At 53.2% G+C, this 18209-nt stretch overlaps 1 protein-coding gene across 1 annotated transcript in view; it reads right to left on the bottom strand.

Annotated features, from left to right (window-relative positions):
* Positions 1-746: 746 nt before the first annotated feature.
* The window catches only part of foxred2 (FAD-dependent oxidoreductase domain containing 2), a 139536-nt gene continuing 122073 nt past the window's right edge, over positions 747-18209 (bottom strand). Inside the window, exons 8-9 of the mRNA XM_085969459.1 lie at positions 12068-12238; positions 747-9106 (exon numbers count right to left, since the gene is read on the bottom strand). Coding sequence (XP_085825585.1) covers positions 8946-9106; positions 12068-12238 — 332 coding nt within the window. The 3' untranslated portion in view covers positions 747-8945. The remainder of the gene's footprint in view (positions 9107-12067; positions 12239-18209) is intronic.

Raw genomic sequence — 18209 nt, 5'->3', positions numbered from 1 at the left:
AGCAAACAGCAGATGGGATTACCATAATTGGCCTCCTCGACTCCCCATCCCCCTCCGAATTAGGAAGGGGTAACTTTCAGCCAGACTTTTTCCCTCATTTAGGGTACAGAATTGCAGAAACAGCGTAAACCAGCGTCCCTACAAGACCCAGTGAGATAAATAGCAGTGAATGTTGAGCGAGAACAGGATTGCGGGTCGGGGGTGTGACGCTGCGGAATAGCCTCCAGACACACACGGGAAGAACAGTTACTTGGGTGATGTACCGAAGGGGCCCTTGCCAGACGTGGAACTGCGCCCCAGCGAGAGTCAACGCCTTCAGGGCAGGAGGGGAGATTCTGGGGGAGTTGTTCGTGTTCAATGAGTTACCGTGTTTGAGAGAAATGGTTTGTTATAAGGGGGAGGTGTCAAGGTTGCAGGTATTGGGGAAATGTTACTCCGCGGGCAAAACAGCCGGCATCCTAAGCATTGAAGGCTTGGAAAACATGGACCGTGTATGATGGGATTCTCCACAGCTTTCCAGATAAACCTGTGCAGGAATCGGCACAGAAGAAAAACACTGAGTGTGATCTGAGCAGACATGTTGTGTTCCTGTTACAACCTGTGGGGCCTTTTACAAATCCAAGGCCTCTAGCTAGAAATTCCTAATGACAGATCCAGGGCCACAGCTTTAAGCAATAGGAAATAGGAGCAGGAGTAGGCCCTTCGAGCCTGCTCCGCCATTCAAGAAGATCACAGCTGATCTTCACTGCGATTGAATACGTCAAATTCCAGTTTTATTATGTGGGAACAAGAGATTTTTTTTTTTAACCGGTGTTTTGGGGATCACATTCCACAATTCTGTCCAATCTGGTGAAAACCAGAAACCACCGTCATTGCTTCTATCTCTCAGGATCTCTGGGTCCTCCTTTCATCCTCTTAGTCTTACAAATACTCTGCCTCAATATCTTTACTTATATAAAAGCTCTGATCAGGAGTAGTCCCACCTCGATAGAATCGTACAGCACAGGAGACCATTCGGCCCCTTGTACCTGGGCCCTTTGAAAGAACTGTCCAATTAGTCCCACTCCCCCGTTCTTTCCCCATAGTCATGCAAAGTTTTCCTTTTCAAGTATATATCCAATTCCCTTTCCAAAGTTATGATTGAATCTGGCCTCTTGCGCATCCTCAATTTTTACTGCCCCACCATTGGCGGCCATGCCTTTAGCTGTCTGGGCCCTAAGCTCTATAATTCCCTCCCTAAACCGCTCTCTCCTCCTTTAAGATTCCCCCTTAAAACTGACCTTGAAGGAGAAAAAATTACAGGGCTATGGAGAAAGAGCCAGGAAGTGGGACTAACAGGAACACAGACTCGATGGGCTGAATGGCCTCCTTCTTTGCTGTACTATTCTATAACCGCTTTGAGCTTTTGGTCACCTGTCCTGGATATTAATAGATTAAGCGAATGGGCAAAACTGTGGCAAATAGATTTCAATGTATGCAAATGTGAGGTCATCTACTTTGGACCTAAATGGTGAAAAGCTCGAGACAGTGGAGGTCCAAATAGACTTGGGGGTCCAGGTACATTGATCATTAAAATGTCATGGACAGGTACAGAAAATAATCAAAAAGGTTAATGGAACCCTGGCCTTTATATTTAAAGGACTAGAATACAAAAAGAAAAAGACTTGCATTTATATAGCACCTGTCATGACCACCGGATGTCTCAAAGTGCTTTACAGTCAATGAAGTACTTTTGAAGTGGAGTCACTGTTGTAATGTGGGAGACAAGGGGGTAGAAACATAGAAGATAGGAGCAGGAGTAGGCCATTCGGCCCCTCGAGCCTGCTCCGCCATTTAATGAGATCATGGCTGATCATCCAAATTCAGTACCCTGTCCCTGCCTTCTCCCCATATCCCTTGATCCCTTTAGCCTTAAGAAATATATCTAGCTCCTTCTTGAATATATTTAATGAGTTGGCCTCTACTGCCTTCTGTGGTAGAGAATTCCACAGGTTCACCACTCTCTGGGTGAAGAAATTCCTCCTCATCTCTGTCCTAAATGGCTTACCCCTTATCTTTAGACTGTGACCCCTGGTTCTGGACTCCCCCGCCATCGGGAACATCCTTCCTGCATCTAGTCTGTCTAGTCCTGTTAGAATTTTATAAGTTTCAATGAGATCCCCTCTCATTCTTCTAAACTCCAGCGAGAAGTTATGCTACAGCTATACAGAGCCCAGGTTAGATCACACCTGGCGTTCTGTCAGCAGTTTTGGGCACCACACCTTATGAAGGACTGGAGTTTGTCTGCAGTACAGGCTGAGGAGTTAGGAGAGGCAACACAGCTCCCCCACTGGTGGGAGGTTGTAATTACACCGTGACAGGTTTACACAGACAAATCCCATTATTAAAGAGAACACTGAAATCTGTAATGGAAAAAGTTGACACAAAGTGTGCAACACGACCAGAGAAAGTAAAGTTTGCAGGCAGGAGGTGCGTGCAAATGTAAGATTTGGCAGTGTCCTGTGCAAACATGTTAGAAGCACTGGTTCAGCGACGTTAACACGTTTACACCAAACAGTATCTTTGAATTTTAAAAGCTCTGCTTTTCCTTTGTGTGTTTTGACAGGTTGAACCCTGAAGGCTGGCCATGAGGAGGAGGGGACAGCACCATCCAGTGGGTGACTGGCTCTTCATTCTCAAAAGGCAAAATAATAACAACAACAACAACTTGCACCAAATCCTGTTTCCTCATCACCCCTGTGCTCGCTGACCTACATTGGCTCCCGGTCCGGCAAAACCCCAAATTTAAAATTCTCATATTCAAATCCCTCCATGGTCTCGCCCCTCCCTATCTCTGTAATCGCCTCCAGCCCTACAACCAACGTTCCGAGTTGCGAGGTTGCGCGGTTCTCTGCCGGACCGTGCAGCCCGGGACCGGCTTTTCCAACGCGAAATTTCACGCATGCGCAAAAACTTTGAATGGGCCGCGCAGCCTGTTAAAGGGGCCGCATAACCCCCAAAAAGCGGGAACATTGCCTACAACCCACCAAAAGCTCAGCGTTCCCCCAGTTCTGGCCTCTTGTCCATCCCCAATTTTCTTTGCCCCACCACTAGCGGTCGTGGCTTCAGCTGCCTGGGCCCTAAGCTCTGGGATTCCCTCCCTAAACCTCTCTCACTTCTTTTAAGACGCTCCTTAAAACCTACCTCATTGACCTAGTATTTGGTCACCTGTCCTAATATCTCCTATGTGGCTCAGATTGTTTGATAATGCTCCTGTGAAGTGCCTTGGGACGTTTTACATAGAATGTACAGCACAGAAACAGGCCATTCGGCCCAACTGGTCTGTACCCATGCCCCACACGAGCCTCCTCCCACTCCTCTTTATCTCACCCAATCTGCATAACCTTCTATTCCTTTCCTACGTTAAAGGTGCTATATAAATGCAGGCTGTTGTGACAGAGAAAAGAACCAAACGGTGAGACTGATGGTGTGGCAGGTTAACGAACGGAGGTTGACGCCTACGACTCCCCACACAGCAAGATCCCGATCCGGGGAGTCACTCCCAGATGGTTCCACAGTGGGATTGGTGGATCCCCAGGTTTTTACCTGACCTCCCGCTTGAGTTTTGGGGTGGAAAGGCGGGGGAGGGAAAGTGGAGAAAATAACCAGAAATACGAGAAGGGGCCTGGTTAGAATTTCCAAAGCGGGAATCGCTTCCATCAGGAATCTGACTGAAGAGGCACCTGGAGCAAAGCAAATCCCGAAGGACAAAATGGTGGCGGGCCGTGAACAGAAGGCATCCCATCAGGTGGGCTCTCCATTTACAGCAGTTACTCCTAAAACACACAGCGTGACAAAATCAAAACAAAAATATACATCAATATGAATTCCTTTTTACCAAAAAAGACACTGGCAGGACATAACTGCAGGTTTTAATTAACCCCAACAACACACAGCCGGGCACAGTACTGGCAAGGCAAGGGAACAGTGTATAACTAACGCCATCCTGTACAACAGTCCATGACTGAGGTAGACAGCATCCTGTTTTTATAAATTCACAGGTTGTGGGCGTTGCTGGCAAGTGCAGTATTTATTGCCCATCCCTAATTGCCCTCGAGCAGTTGGTGGTGAGCCGCCTTCTTCAAACCGAGTGTCTCACTAGGCCATTTCAGAGGGCCGTTGAGAGTCAATGCTGTGGGTCTGGAGTCACATATAGGCCAGACCGGATAAGAGACCGGATAAGGACGGCAGATTTCCTTCCCTAAAGGACATTAGTGAACCAGATGTTTTTTTTACAACAATCCGATAGTTTCATGGTCACCATTACTGATAACAGCTTTTTATTCCAGATTTTTTATTTAATTAACTGAATTTAAATTCCCCAGCTGCTGCGGTGGGATTTGAACTCATGTCTCTGGATCATTAGTCCAGGCCTCTGGATTACTAGCCCAGATAACATAACCACTACACTACCGATCCTGCTCTTTACTCCTCACCAACCTTTCTCACTCCTCCCGAGGGCCGTGTCCCATGCTGGGGTAGAGTTTCACAGCATTCCCCCACCACCACCACCACCACCACCACCACCAGCAGAACTCCATTGCTGTGTCCAAGATGCCATTCCTCTCTTTGGTGTGTCTAGACAGCGAGTGCCAGCAGACTATTCAACTGCAGGGGCATCACGTTCGATCCTATCCTCACAATGTTCACGCAGCCACACCCAGCAGGGATTTCCCCACGGAGATAAGTTAATGTAGCAAACGCTGGGAATAAGCATGCTCTGTACAGCTCAGTACCTCGCTGGGTACTGTTTAGCACTCAGCGCAGTTAGACAAATACTATTTAGGTCTGAAAATTGTTTTTAAAAAAAGAAGTTGGGACAGTCTGCACCCAGTTCCCAGTCCTCAGTTTAGCAAAAGCAAAAGACAGCGGATGCTGGAAATCTTAAAAACAGAAAATGCTGGAAACACTCAGCGGGTCAGGCAGCAACTGTGGAGAGAGAAACAGAGTTAACGGTTCAGGTCAATGAAGCATTTAAAAGCCAGCAAACAATAACTAAAAGATTAATTAAGAAAGGGAAGATAGATTATGAAAGTAAACTAGCAAAAAATATAAAAACAGATAGCAAGAGTTTCTACAGCTATATAAAAAGAAAAAGGGTGGCTAAAGTGAACGTTGGTCCCTTAGAGGATGGGACCGGGAAACTAGTGGTGGGGAACATGGAGATGGCAAAGACGCTGAACAAATATTTTGTATCAGTCTTTACAGTAGAGGACACTAAAAATATCCCAACACTGGACAAACAGGGGGCAATGGGGGGGGGGGGGGGGGGGAGGAGCTAAACACGATTAAAATCACTAAGGAGATGGTTCTCGGTAAAATAATGGGACTTAAGGCGGATAAATCCCCCGGACCGGATGGCCTACATCCTAGGGTCTTGAGGGAAGTGGCGGTAGGGATTGTGGATGCATTGGTGATTATTTTCCAAAACTCCCTGGACTCAGGAAAGGTCCCGGCAGATTGGAAAACTGCTAATGTAACACCCTTATTTAAGAAGGGAAGTAGACAAAAAGCTGGAAACTATAGACCAGTTAGCCTAACATCTGTGGTTGGCAAAATGTTGGAGTCCATTATTAAGGAAACAGTAACAGAGCATTTGGATAAACATAATTTAATAGGACAGAGTCAGCATGGTTTTATGAAGGGGAAGTCATGTTTGACAAATTTGCTCGAATTCTTTGAGGACGTAACATACAGGGTGGATAAAGGGGAACCAGTGGATGTAGTGTATTTGGACTTCCAAAAGGCATTTGACAAAGTTCCACACAAAAGATTACTGATCAAGATAAAAAAATCACAGGATTGGGGTTAATATACTGGCATGGGTGGAAGATTGGCTATCTAACAGAAAACAAAGAGTTGGGATAAATGGTTCGTTCTCAGGCTGGCAATCAGTAACTAGTGGTGTTCCACAGGGGTCAGTGCTGGGACCCCAACTCTTTACAATCTATATTAACGATTTGGAGGAAGGGACCGAGTGCAACATATCCAAGTTTGCCGACGATACAAAGATGGGAGGGAAAGCAGTGAGTGAGGACATAAAAAAACTGCAAAAGGACATAGACAGGCTAAGTGAGTGGGCAGAGATTGGGCAGATGAAATATAATATTGTAAAGTGTGAGGTTATGCATTTTGGCAGAAAAAATCAAAGAGCAAGTTATTATCTAAATGGAGAGAAACTGCAAAGTGCTACAGTACAAAGGGATCTGGGGGTCCTGGTGCATGAAACACAAAAAGTTAGTATGCAGGTGCAGCAGGTGATCAGGAAGGCCAATGGAATCTTGGCTTTTATTGCAAGGGGGATGGAGTATAAAAACAGGGAAGTCTTGCTGCAGTTATACAGGGTATTGGTGAGGCCACAGCTAGAATACTGCGTGCAGTTTTGGTTTCCATATTTAAGAAAAGATATACTTGCTCTCGAGGCGGTTCACTCGGTTGATTCCGGAGATGAGGGGGTTGACGTATGAGGAAAGGTTGAGTAGGTTGGGACTCTACTCATTGGAGTTCAGAAGAATGAGAGGTGATCTTATCGAAACATATAAGATTGTGAGGGGCTTTGATCGGGTGGATGCAGTTAGGATGTTTCCACTGATGGGTGAGACTAGAACTAGGGGGCATAATCTTAGAATAAGGGGCTGCGCTTTTAAAACTGAGATGAGGAGACACTTCTTCACTCAGAGGGTAGTAAATCTATGGAATTTGCTACCCCAGAGAGCTGTGGAAGCTGCAACATTAAATACATTTAAAACAGAGATAGACAGTTTCCTAGCAGATAAGGGAGTTAGGGGTTACGAGGAGAGGGCAGGGAAGTGGATGTGAGTCTAGATTCGGATCAGCCATGATCCTATTGAATGGCGGAGCAGGCCCGAGGGGCCGTATGGCCTACTCCTGCTCCTACTTCTTATGTTCTTTGTCAGAACTGGAAAAGGTTAGAGATGTTACAGGTTTTAAGAAAGTACAGCGGCTGGGAAAGGCAGGGAGGGGAGGAAAGAACAAAAGGGAAGGTCTGTGATAGGGTGGAAGGCAGAAGAAGTTGAATGACAAAAAAAGATGATGGTGCAAGGCAAAAGGGGGTGGTAATGGGACAAGTAAAGAAACAAAAAATGGGTCTGGAGGAGGTGCAAATGGGAATATCAGAATCAGCACCTGCTGTCCGAAAAAATGGGGGCAGAGGTTACGATCCGAAATTGTTGAACTCAATGTTGAGGCCAGAAGGCTGTAAAGCGCCTACATAAGAACATAAGAAATAGGAGCAGGAGTCGGCCATTTGGCCCTTTGAGCCTGCTCCACCATTCAATAAGATCATGGCTGATCATCGACCTCATCTCCACTTTCCTGCACTATCCCCATATCCCTTGATTCCCTTAATATTCAAAAATCTATCGATCTCTATCTTGAATATACTCAACGACTGAGCCTTCAGAGCCCTCTGGCGTAGAGAATTCCAAAGATTCACCACCCTCCGAGTGAAGAAATTTCTCATCTCGGTCCAAAATGGCTGACTAATTGGATAGGTCTTTCACAGGCACGATGGGCTGAATGGCCTCCTTCTGTGCTGTATCATTCTACGAGTCTATGAATGAATGTATTACCTCACTTACTCACATTAAGTTGCTTCTGCCATCCTAGTACCTTTGCCAAACCTCCGGTGATTCATATCTTGCTCTGGAAGATTATCTGCCATTTGCCACAAGTTGTCCAATATCAATAGCTCAGCAGCATCACCTGCAGGAACCGAATGGCACTACAGTTGCTTGTGAAATGCACATTAACATAGGAACAGGAGTTGGCCACTCAATCAGATCATGGCGGATCTGCACCTCAACTCCATTTACCTGCCGTTGCTCCATATCCCCTTGATACCTTTACCCAACAAAAATCTATTAATCTAAGTCTTGGAAGCTCCCACAGTCATTTGGGGGAAGAGAGTTCCAGATTTAAATACTTGGAAAGGAAACATTTTCAGGGCTATAGGGAAAGAACGGGGGAGTGAGGATAACTGGAGAGCTCTTTCAAAGAGCTGGCACAAGCCACAGGCACGAGGGGCCAAATGGCCCCCTTCTGTGCTATATCATTCTGTGATTTCAAAATGTACAATAAATTTACAGAACGGCTGTCAGCTGGAAAAATGCGAGACTCCCAACACTGGGGCGCAGCATGTTTGACCTGCACCAGAGGTCCTACACAGGTCTGACCCAAAGTGCTTTACAGCCAATGAAGTACTTTTTGAAGTGTAGTAACGTAGGAAACGCGGCAGCCAGTTTGCGCACAGCAAGCTCCCGCAAACAGCAACGTGATAAATGACCAATCTGTTGTAATGATGTTGAGTGCAAGCCCCAAACATCTCAGTCGGTCTTTCCAGAGATGCTGACTGACCGGCTGTACGTGCCCGGCATGTTCTGTTTTGATACAAGTGCGAGGTTTGACTGGGTCTCGTACACACAAAGCTTTTTCGTCTGCTGCTGTGTGAAGCAGGAGTACGGCAAGACCAGGAATCGGCAGCGGTGAAGCTTTAAGAATTGCCACTGACTTTCAAACGCCACGGCAGGCGGTCAAACCTGCGGTAGAAGCATTTAAAAATGTGTCGGGGGCAGCCCCAAGTATCAAATCTAACGCTGCAAAAATAATCTCCCTGCTATCTGGATAGATATTTTTGGCTTGTTTTTGTATAAATATACATTGCACGGAAGTTGTATAAAACCGTAGCGAGTTCCTTGAGTATGGTAGCAGCGCGGTATCTGTCCTGGAGTCATTCAGTTCTGTGCACTCCTGCCTCACCTGCTTGAAGTTCACAGGTAGTCAGGCCGCAGTCAGTCACTAAACAGTTCCACCTTCAATCCTTTCGGTGCTCAGGTGGTTGCCGTGGCCAACAGCCCCTCCCCCTGGTCGCTGGACAGGCGCTGCCATCAGCGCTCCTCGGACGAGACTGTGTCGCTCGAAGGGTGGCTCACCTCCGCGCCCCCGTGCCGCAGGTTCTCGTTGCCCAGCAACCCTTGCATGTTTAAGTAACCATGGCCACAGAAAGGCGGCACGTGCTGATTCGTCAAAGCAAACTTGAAGCAGGATTCTGTGGGGAAAGTAGAAATTAGAATACGAAACCTTTCCATAAATTCAATTCCTACAAGAACACATTCCTCAAAATACAAGCTTTCCCAATGAATTAAGAAAGGACATGCATTTATATAGCGCCTTTCACAACCTCAGGACCTCCCAAAGCACTTTACAGCCAATGAAGTACTTTTTTGAAGTGTAGTTACTGTTGTAATGTAGGAAATGCAGCAGCCAATTTGCACACAGCAAGCTCCCACAAACAGCACTGTGATAATGACCAGATCATCTGTTTTAGTGATGTTGGTTGAGGGATAAATATTGGCCCCAGGACACCGGGGATAACTCCCCTGCTCTTCTTCAAAATAGTGCCATGGGATCTTTTACGTCCACTTGAGAGGGCAGATTTAGCAGAGAGAGCTCGGTTTAATGTCTCATCCGAAAGACGGCACCTCTGACAGTGCAGCACTCCCTCAGTACTGCACTGGAGTGTCAGCCTGGATTATATGCTCCAGTCTCTGGTGGGACTTGAACCCAAAACCTTCTGACTCAGAGGCGAGAGTGCTACCGGCTGAGTCACGGCTGACAGCAAGCAAAACTAATGTACAGCTGAGCTATGCAGTCCAGAAGGCCTCAGGTTCAATGCCTGGTCTGTGCTGAGCTGGCGGATCGCAAACAGTTCTGCAGTTGTGGACGTATAATTAGTGTAAACGCTCTTTGATGGGAAGGAGGAGATTCTGCTGCTGACCACCACGCAGCAACCCTCCTGACAATCGTGCACGTGTGGCTGTCAGGGGAGGAGTAGACAGACATGTGCGCACACACATACATACACACACACATACACACACGCACACACAGACGTGTACACACAGACGCGCACACACAGACGCGCACACACATACATACACACACACATACACACACGCACACACAGACGTGTACACACAGACGCGCACACACATACATACACACACACATACACACACGCACACACAGACGTGTACACACAGACGCGCACACACAGACGCGCGCACACAGACGCGCGCACACGCGCGCACACGCGCGCACACACAGACGCGCACACACAGACGCGCACACACACACACGCACACACACGCACGCACACACACGCACGCACACGCACACACACGCACACACACACACGCACACACACACGCACACGCGCACACACACACAGACGCGCACAGAGTCAGTCAGCCTTCAAGCTGCTCAGAAGCAAGTGAGGTCGACAGGAAAACGTTGAGAAATTGAAACCAATTCTAGGTTAATCCAGACTTTGCCCCATCGGGTGCACTCACTCAGGGTCTCGTTGAACTACTGTTCATCTGGCCGTACAGCTCTGCTTTAATAACCTTTCATTCTTCTTCCAGGTGTCACAATGAGTACAGAAGGAACTGACAGGGTTACGGACAAAAAGCGGCGGTGTGCGACTAATTGGATCGCTCTTTCAATGAGCCGGCACAGGCACGACGGGCCGAATGGCCTCCTTCTGTGCTGTAAGTTTCTATGATCCTTGTTGTCAGGCAGAGTCTCTGGACAGATGCCCCAATGGCTCAGTCTTTGCTGCCACCTCCCTCACGCCCCCATGAAACCTTTCTCCCCATCTCTCCTGAAGGTGCCGACTCCCATTGAGACGGGACACCTTCCAGCACTTCACCCGAACGGTTATTATTCGCGATCGAGACAAGATGTTGCTGTTTTATTGCAGAGAGCATCAGAGCAGAGATTAACACTGCCCTCAGTCCACACCCACCCCCCCACCCCTCCCCGGGTGAATGCATGGCCTGGCGTGACCACACCACACAGGCCAGGAACTTTTTCAGCTGGCTCTCTAAGCCGTGCTCGAGCTGGGGCAGAGGTGGGGGCCCGACAGTGGGGAGGGGAGAGGCCATAAATCTCACAGGGTTTCAGCTCCTGATCTGGATGAGACAGTGGTGCCCTCCATGGTCAAATAGTTGGCAGACACACACCATCTAGGCTGGTAAATGAAGAACATGCATTGAGCGGAAGTGCTGGAGGGTGAAACCGTACCCCAGCAGTTCTAAGAACATAAGAATTAGGAGCAGGAGTAGGCCAAACAGCCCCTGGAGCCTGCGCCCCATTCAACAAGATCATGGCTGATCTTTGACCTCAACTCCATTTTCCTGCCCGGTCTCCATATCCCTTGATTCCCCAAGAGTCCAAAAATCTATCGATCTCAGCCTTGAATATACTCAATGACTGAGCATCTACAGCCCTCTGGGGTAGAGAATTCCAAAGATTCACAACCCTCTGAGTGAAGAAATTCCTCCTCATCTCAGTCTTAAATGGCCGACCCCTTATCCTGAGACTATGCCCCTAGTTCTAGACTCTTCAGCCAGGGGAAACAACCTCTCAGCATCTACCCTGTCAATCCCCCTCAGAATCATATATGTTTCAAATGAGATCACCTCTCATTCTTCTAAACTCCAGAGGGTATAGGCCCAGCAAATCAGCCAAAGAAATGCCTCCAGCAGTGGGTAACTGTGTGGTCCGGGCTCCGCGGCACGGGGAACTGAGAACTGCGGCATGGGGTGGCGGGGTTCCGGGCTCCGCGGCACGGGGAACTGAGAACTGCGGCATGGGGTGGCGGGGTTCCAGGCTCCACGGCACGGGGACCCGAGCTCCGTGTGAAGCACAGGAATGGGCTCCATGGCCCAGGAGGATCCTGGCTCCTGTGCTATTAGCTCATCTGAGATGGTGGAGAGGCTACAATTAGTCGCAGGAGCCCTGGACTTGGAGACTACCAGACGTGGAGGGGAAACATGTCACCCTGGGGCACAGCACGTGAGGGGCTCTGCTCTGCTGCTCCACTGTTACAGAGTCAGCCTGAGCAAGAAGTCACGGAGAAAGGAACGGTCCCCAACCCAGGGGGAACAGCGGGAGATAAAGCAACCTTTAAAAAAGGAAGTGACTTCACGACAAGAGGATGTCACACCTGCGAAGAAGCTCCTGAGGTCAGTGCCCAGGCAGTTCTCCAGGAAGCGACGCAGTGGCAGGATGTGAGCTTTGGCAGCTGTCCAGTCGGTCAGGAAGTCTTCCACAATGTGATGGATGTAGTGCGGCCGAGGCAAGGGCCAGAGCTTCGGTCTCTGCATCATCTCCGTCTCTGAAAACAAGCAGAAGGTTACAATCCGCACACTGGCGCGCTCTGCTCCCCTCAGATGGACCCGTGCTCTGCTCCCCGCTATTCCCCGTACACAGACCCTCGCTCTGCTCCCCGCTATTCCCAGGACACAGACCCTCGCTCTGCTCCCCGCTATTCCCCGTACACAGACCCTCGCTCTGCTCCCCACTATTCCCCGTACACAGACCCTCGCTCTGCTCCCCGCTATTCCCCGTACACAGACCCGCGCTCTGCTCCCCGCTATTCCCCGTACACAGACCCGCGCTCTGCTCCCCGCTATTCCCCGTACACAGACCCGTGCTCTGCTCCCCGCTATTCCCCATACACAGACCCGCGCTCTGCTCCCCGCTATTCCCCATACACAGACCCATGCTCTGCTCCCCGCTATTCCCCGTACACAGACCCTCGCTCTGCTCCCCGCTATTCCCCGGACACAGACCCTCGCTCTGCTCCCCGCTATTCCCCGTACACAGACCCTCGCTCTGCTCCCCGCTATTCCCCGTACACAGACCCGCGCTCTGCTCCCCACTATTCCCCGTACACAGACCCGCGCTCTGCTCCCCACTATTCCCCGTACACAGACCCACGCTCTGCTCCCCACTATTCCCCGAACACAGACCCGTGCCCTGCTCCCGGCTATTCCCCGTACACAGACCCTCGCTCTGCTCCCCGCTATTCCCCGTACACAGACCCGCGCTCTGCTCCCCGCTATTCCCCGTACACAGACCATCGCTCTGCTCCCCGCTATTCCCCGTACACAGACCCGCGCTCTGATCCCCGCTATTCCCCGTACACAGACCCGCGCTCTGCTCCCCACTATTCCCCATACACAGACCCACGCTCTGCTCCCCGCAATTCCCAGTACACAGACCCGCGCTCTGCTCCCCGCTATTCCCAGTACACAGATCCGCGCTCTGCTCCCCGCCATTCCCCGTACACAGACCCGCGCTCTGCTCCCCGCTATTCCCCGTACACAAACCCACGCTCTGCTCCCCGCTATTCCCCGTACACAGACCCGCGCTCTGCTCCCCGCTATTCCCCGTACACAGACCCACGCTCTGCTCCCCACTATTCCCCGTACACAGACCCTCGCTCTGCTCCCCGCTATTCCCCGTACACAGACCCTCGCTCTGCTCCCCTCTATTCCCCGTACACAGACCCTCGCTCTGCTCCCCGCTATTCCCCATACACAGACCCTCGCTCTGCTCCCCGCTATTCCCCGTACACAGACTCTCGCTCTGCTCCGCGCTATTCCCCGTACACAGACCCGCGCTCTGCTCCCCGCTATTCCCCGTACACAGACCCTCGCTCTGCTCCCCGCTATTCCCCGTACACAGACCCGCGCTCTGCTCCCCGCTATTCCCCGTACACAGACCCTCGCTCTGCTCCCCGCTATTCCCCGTACACAGACCCTCGCTCTGCTCCCCGCTATTCCCCGTACACAGACCCGCGCTCTGCTCCCCGCTATTCCCAGTACACAGACCCGCGCTCTGCTCCCCGCTATTCCCCGTACACAGACCCACGCTCTGCTCCCCACTATTCCCAGTACAAAGACCCGCGCTCTGCTCCCCGCTATTCCCCGTACAGACCCTCGCTCTGCTCCCCGCTATTCCCCGTACACAGACCCGCGCTCTGCTCCACGCAATTCCCCGTACACAGACCCTCGCTCTGCTCCCCGCTATTCCCCGTACACAGACCCTCGCTCTGCTCCCCGCTATTCCCCGTACACAGACCCTCGCTCTGCTCCCCGCTATTCCCCGTACACAGACCCGCGCTCTGCTCCCCGCTATTCCCCGTACACAGACCCGTGCTCTGCTCCCCGCTATTCCCCATACACAGACCCGCGCTCTGCTCCCCGCTATTCCCCGTACACAGACCCGCGCTCTGCTCCCCGCTATTCCCCGTACACAGACCCGCGCTCTGCTCCCCGCTATTCCCCGTACACAGACCCTCGCTCTGCTCCCCGCTATTCCCCGTACACAGACCCTCGCTCTGCTCCCCGCTATTCCCCGTACACAGACCCTCGCTCTGCTCCCCGCTATTCCCCGTACACAGACCCTCGCTCTGCTCCCCGCTATTCCCCGTACAGAGACCCGCGCTCTGCTCCCCGCTATTCCCCGTACACAGACCCGCGCTCTGCTCCCCGCTATTCCCCATACACAGACCCGCGCTCTGCTCCCCGCTATTCCCCGTACACAGACCCGCGTTCTGCTCCCCGCTATTCCCCGTACACAGACCCGCGCTCTGCTCCCCGCTATTCCCCGTACACAGACCCGCGCTCTGCTCCCCGCTATTCCCCGTACACAGACCCGCGCTCTGCTCCCCGCTATTCCCCGTACACAGACCCACGCTCTGCTCCCCACTATTCCCAGTACACAGACCCGCGCTCTGCTCCCCACTATTCCCCGTACACAGACCCTCGCTCTGCTCCCCGCTATTCCCCGTACACAGACCCGCGCTCTGCTCCCCGCTATTCCCCGTACACAGACCCGCGCTCTGCTCCCCGCTATTCCCCGTACACAGACCCGCGCTCTGCTCCCCGCTATTCCCCGTACACAGACCCGCGCTCTGCTCCCCACTATTCCCCGTACACAGACCCACGCTCTGCTCCCCGCTATTCCCCATACACAGACCCTCGCTCTGCTCCCCGCTATTCCCAGTACACAGACCCTCGCTCTGCTCCCCGCTATTCCCCGTACACAGACCCTCGCTCTGCTCCCCGCTATTCCCCGTACACAGACACGCGCTCTGCTCCCCGCTATTCCCCGTACACAGACCCGCGCTCTGCTCCCCGCTATTCCCCGTACACAGACCCTCGCTCTGCTCCGCGCTATTCCCAGTACACAGACCCTCGCTCTGCTCCCCGCTATTCCCAGTACACAGACCCTCGCTCTGCTCCCCGCTATTCCCCGTACACAGACCCGCGCTCTGCTCCCCGCTATTCCCCGTACACAGACCCGCGCTCTGCTCCCCGCTATTCCCCGTACACAGACCTGCGCTCTGCTCCCCACTATTCCCCGTACACAGACCCGCGCTCTGCTCCCCGCTATTCCCCGTACACAGACCCGCGCTCTGCTCCCCGCTATTCCCCGTACACAGACCCGCGCTCTGCTCCCCACTATTCCCCGTACACAGACCCTCGCTCTGCTCCCCGCTATTCCCCGTACACAGACCCGCGCTCTGCTGCCCGCTATTCCCCGTACACAGACCCTCGCTCTGCTCCCCACTATTCCCCGTACAGACCCTCGCTCTGCTCCCCGCTATTCCCCGTACACAGACCCGCACTCTGCTCCCCGCAATTCCCCGTACACAGACCCTCGCTCTGCTCCCCGCTATTCCCCATACACAGACCCTCGCTCTGCTCCCCGCTATTCCCCGTACACAGACCCACGCTCTGCTCCCCGCTATTCCCCGTACACAGACCCACGCTCTGCTCCCCGCTATTCTCCGTACACAGACCCTCGCTCTGCTCCCCGCTATTCCCCGTACAGAGACCCTCGCTCTGCTCCCCGCTATTCCCCGTACACAGACCCTCGCTCTGCTCCCCGCTATTCCCCGTACACAGACCCTCGCTCTGCTCCCCGCTATTCCCCGTACACAGACTCTCGCTCTGCTCCCCGCTATTCCCAGTACACAGACCCGCGCTCTGCTCCCCACTATTCCCCGTACACAGACCCTCGCTCTGCTCCCCGCTATTCCCCGTACACAGACACGCGCTCTGCTGCCCGCTATTCCCCGTACACAGACCCTCGCTCTGCTCCCCACTATTCCCCGTACAGACCCTCGCTCTGCTCCCCGCTATTCCCCGTACACAGACCCGCACTCTGCTCCCCGCAATTCCCCGTACACAGACCCTCGCTCTGCTCCCCGCTATTCCCCATACACAGACCCTCGCTCTGCTCCCCGCTATTCCCCGTACACAGACCCACGCTCTGCTCCCCGCTATTCCCCGTACACAGACCCACGCTCTGCTCCCCGCTATTCTCCGTACACAGACCCTCGCTCTGCTCCCCGCTATTCCCCGTACACAGACCCTCGCTCTGCTCCCCGCTATTCCCCGTACACAGACCCTCGCTCTGCTCCCCGCTATTCCCCGTACACAGACCCTCGCTCTGCTCCCCGCTATTCCCCGTACACAGACTCTCGCTCTGCTCCCCGCTATTCCCAGTACACAGACCCGCGCTCTGCTCCCCGCTATTCCCCGTACACAGACCCTCGCTCTGCTCCCCGCTATTCCCCGTACACAGACCCTCGCTCCGCTCCCCGCTATTCCCCGTACACAGACCCTCGCTCTGCTCCCCGCTATTCCCAGTACACAGACCCACGCTCTGCTCCCCGCTATTCCCAGTACACAGACCCTCGCTCTGCTCCCCGCTATTCCCCGTACACAGACCCTCGCTCTGCTCCCCGCTATTCCCCGTACACAGACCCTCGCTCTGCTCCCCGCTATTCCCCATACACAGACCCTCGCTCTGCTCCCCGCTATTCCCCGTACACAGACCCGCGCTCTGATCCCCGCTATTCCCCGTACACAGACCCTCGCTCTGCTCCCCGCTATTCCCCGTACACAGACCCGCGCTCTGCTTCCCGCTATTCCCCGTACACAGACCCTCGCTCTGCTCCCTGCTATTCCCAGTACACAGACCCGCGCTCTGCTCCCCGCTATTCCCCGTACACAGACCCTCGCTCTGCTCCCCGCTATTCCCAGTACACAGACCCGCGCTCTGCTCCCCGCTATTCCCCGTACACAGACCCTCGCTCTGCTCCCCGCTATTCCCCGTACACAGACCCTCGCTCTGCTCCCCGCTATTCCCCGTACACAGACCCTCGCTCTGCTCCCCGCTATTCCCCGTACACAGACCCGCGCTCTACTCCCCGCTATTCCCCGTACACAGACCCGCGCTCTGCTCCCCACTATTCCCCGTACACAGACCCGCGCTCTGCTCCCCGCTATTCCCCGTACACAGACCCTCGCTCTGCTCCACGCTATTCCCCGTACACAGACCCACGCTCTGCTCCCCGCTATTCCTCGTACATAGACCCTCGTTCTGCTCCCCACTATTCCCCGTACACAGACCCTCGCTCTGCTCCCCGCTATTCCCCGTACACAGACCCGCGCTCTGCTCCCCGCTATTCCCCGTACACAGACCCTCGCTCTGCTCCCCGCTATTCCCCGTACACAGACCCTCGCTCTGCTCCCCGCTATTCCCCATACACAGACCCGCGCTCTGCTCCCCGCTATTCCCCATACACAGACCCTCGCTCTGCTCCCCGCTATTCCCAGTACACAGACCCTCGCTCTGCTCCCCACTATTCCCCGTACACAGACCCTCGCTCTGCTCCCCGCTATTCCCCGTACACAGACCCGCGCTCTGCTCCCCGCTATTCCCCGTACACAGACCCTCGCTCTGCTCCCCGCTATTCCCAGTACACAGATCCTCGCTCTGCTCCCCGCTATTCCCCGTACACAGACCCTCGCTCTGCTCCCCGCTATTCCCCGTACACAGACCCTCGCTCTGCTCCCCGCTATTCCCCGTACACAGACCCTCGCTCTGCTCCCCACTATTCCCCGTACACAGACCCTCGCTCTGCTCCCCGCTATTCCCCATACACAGACCCTCGCTCTGCTCCCCGCTATTCCCCATACACAGACCCTGGCTCTGCTCCCCGCTATTCCCCTTACACAGACCCGCGCTCTGCTCCCCGCTATTCCCCGTACACAGACCCGCGCTCTGCTCCCCGCTATTCCCCGTACACAGACCCTCGCTCTGCTCCCCACTATTCCCCGTACACAGACCCGCGCTCTGCTCCCCGCTATTCCCCGTACACAGACCCTCGCTCTGCTCCCCGCTATTCCCCATACACAGACCCGCGCTCTGCTCCCCGCTATTCCCCGTACACAGACCCACGCTCTGCTCCCCACTATTCCCCGTACACAGACCCTCGCTCTGCT

Source organism: Somniosus microcephalus, chromosome 28 (genome assembly GCF_052327205.1).
Source record: "Somniosus microcephalus isolate GS21.2 chromosome 28, FLI_Smic_1.0, whole genome shotgun sequence".
NCBI classification, from domain to species: Eukaryota; Metazoa; Chordata; class Chondrichthyes; order Squaliformes; family Somniosidae; genus Somniosus; species Somniosus microcephalus.
This window is presented reverse-complemented; position numbering and strand designations above follow the sequence as displayed.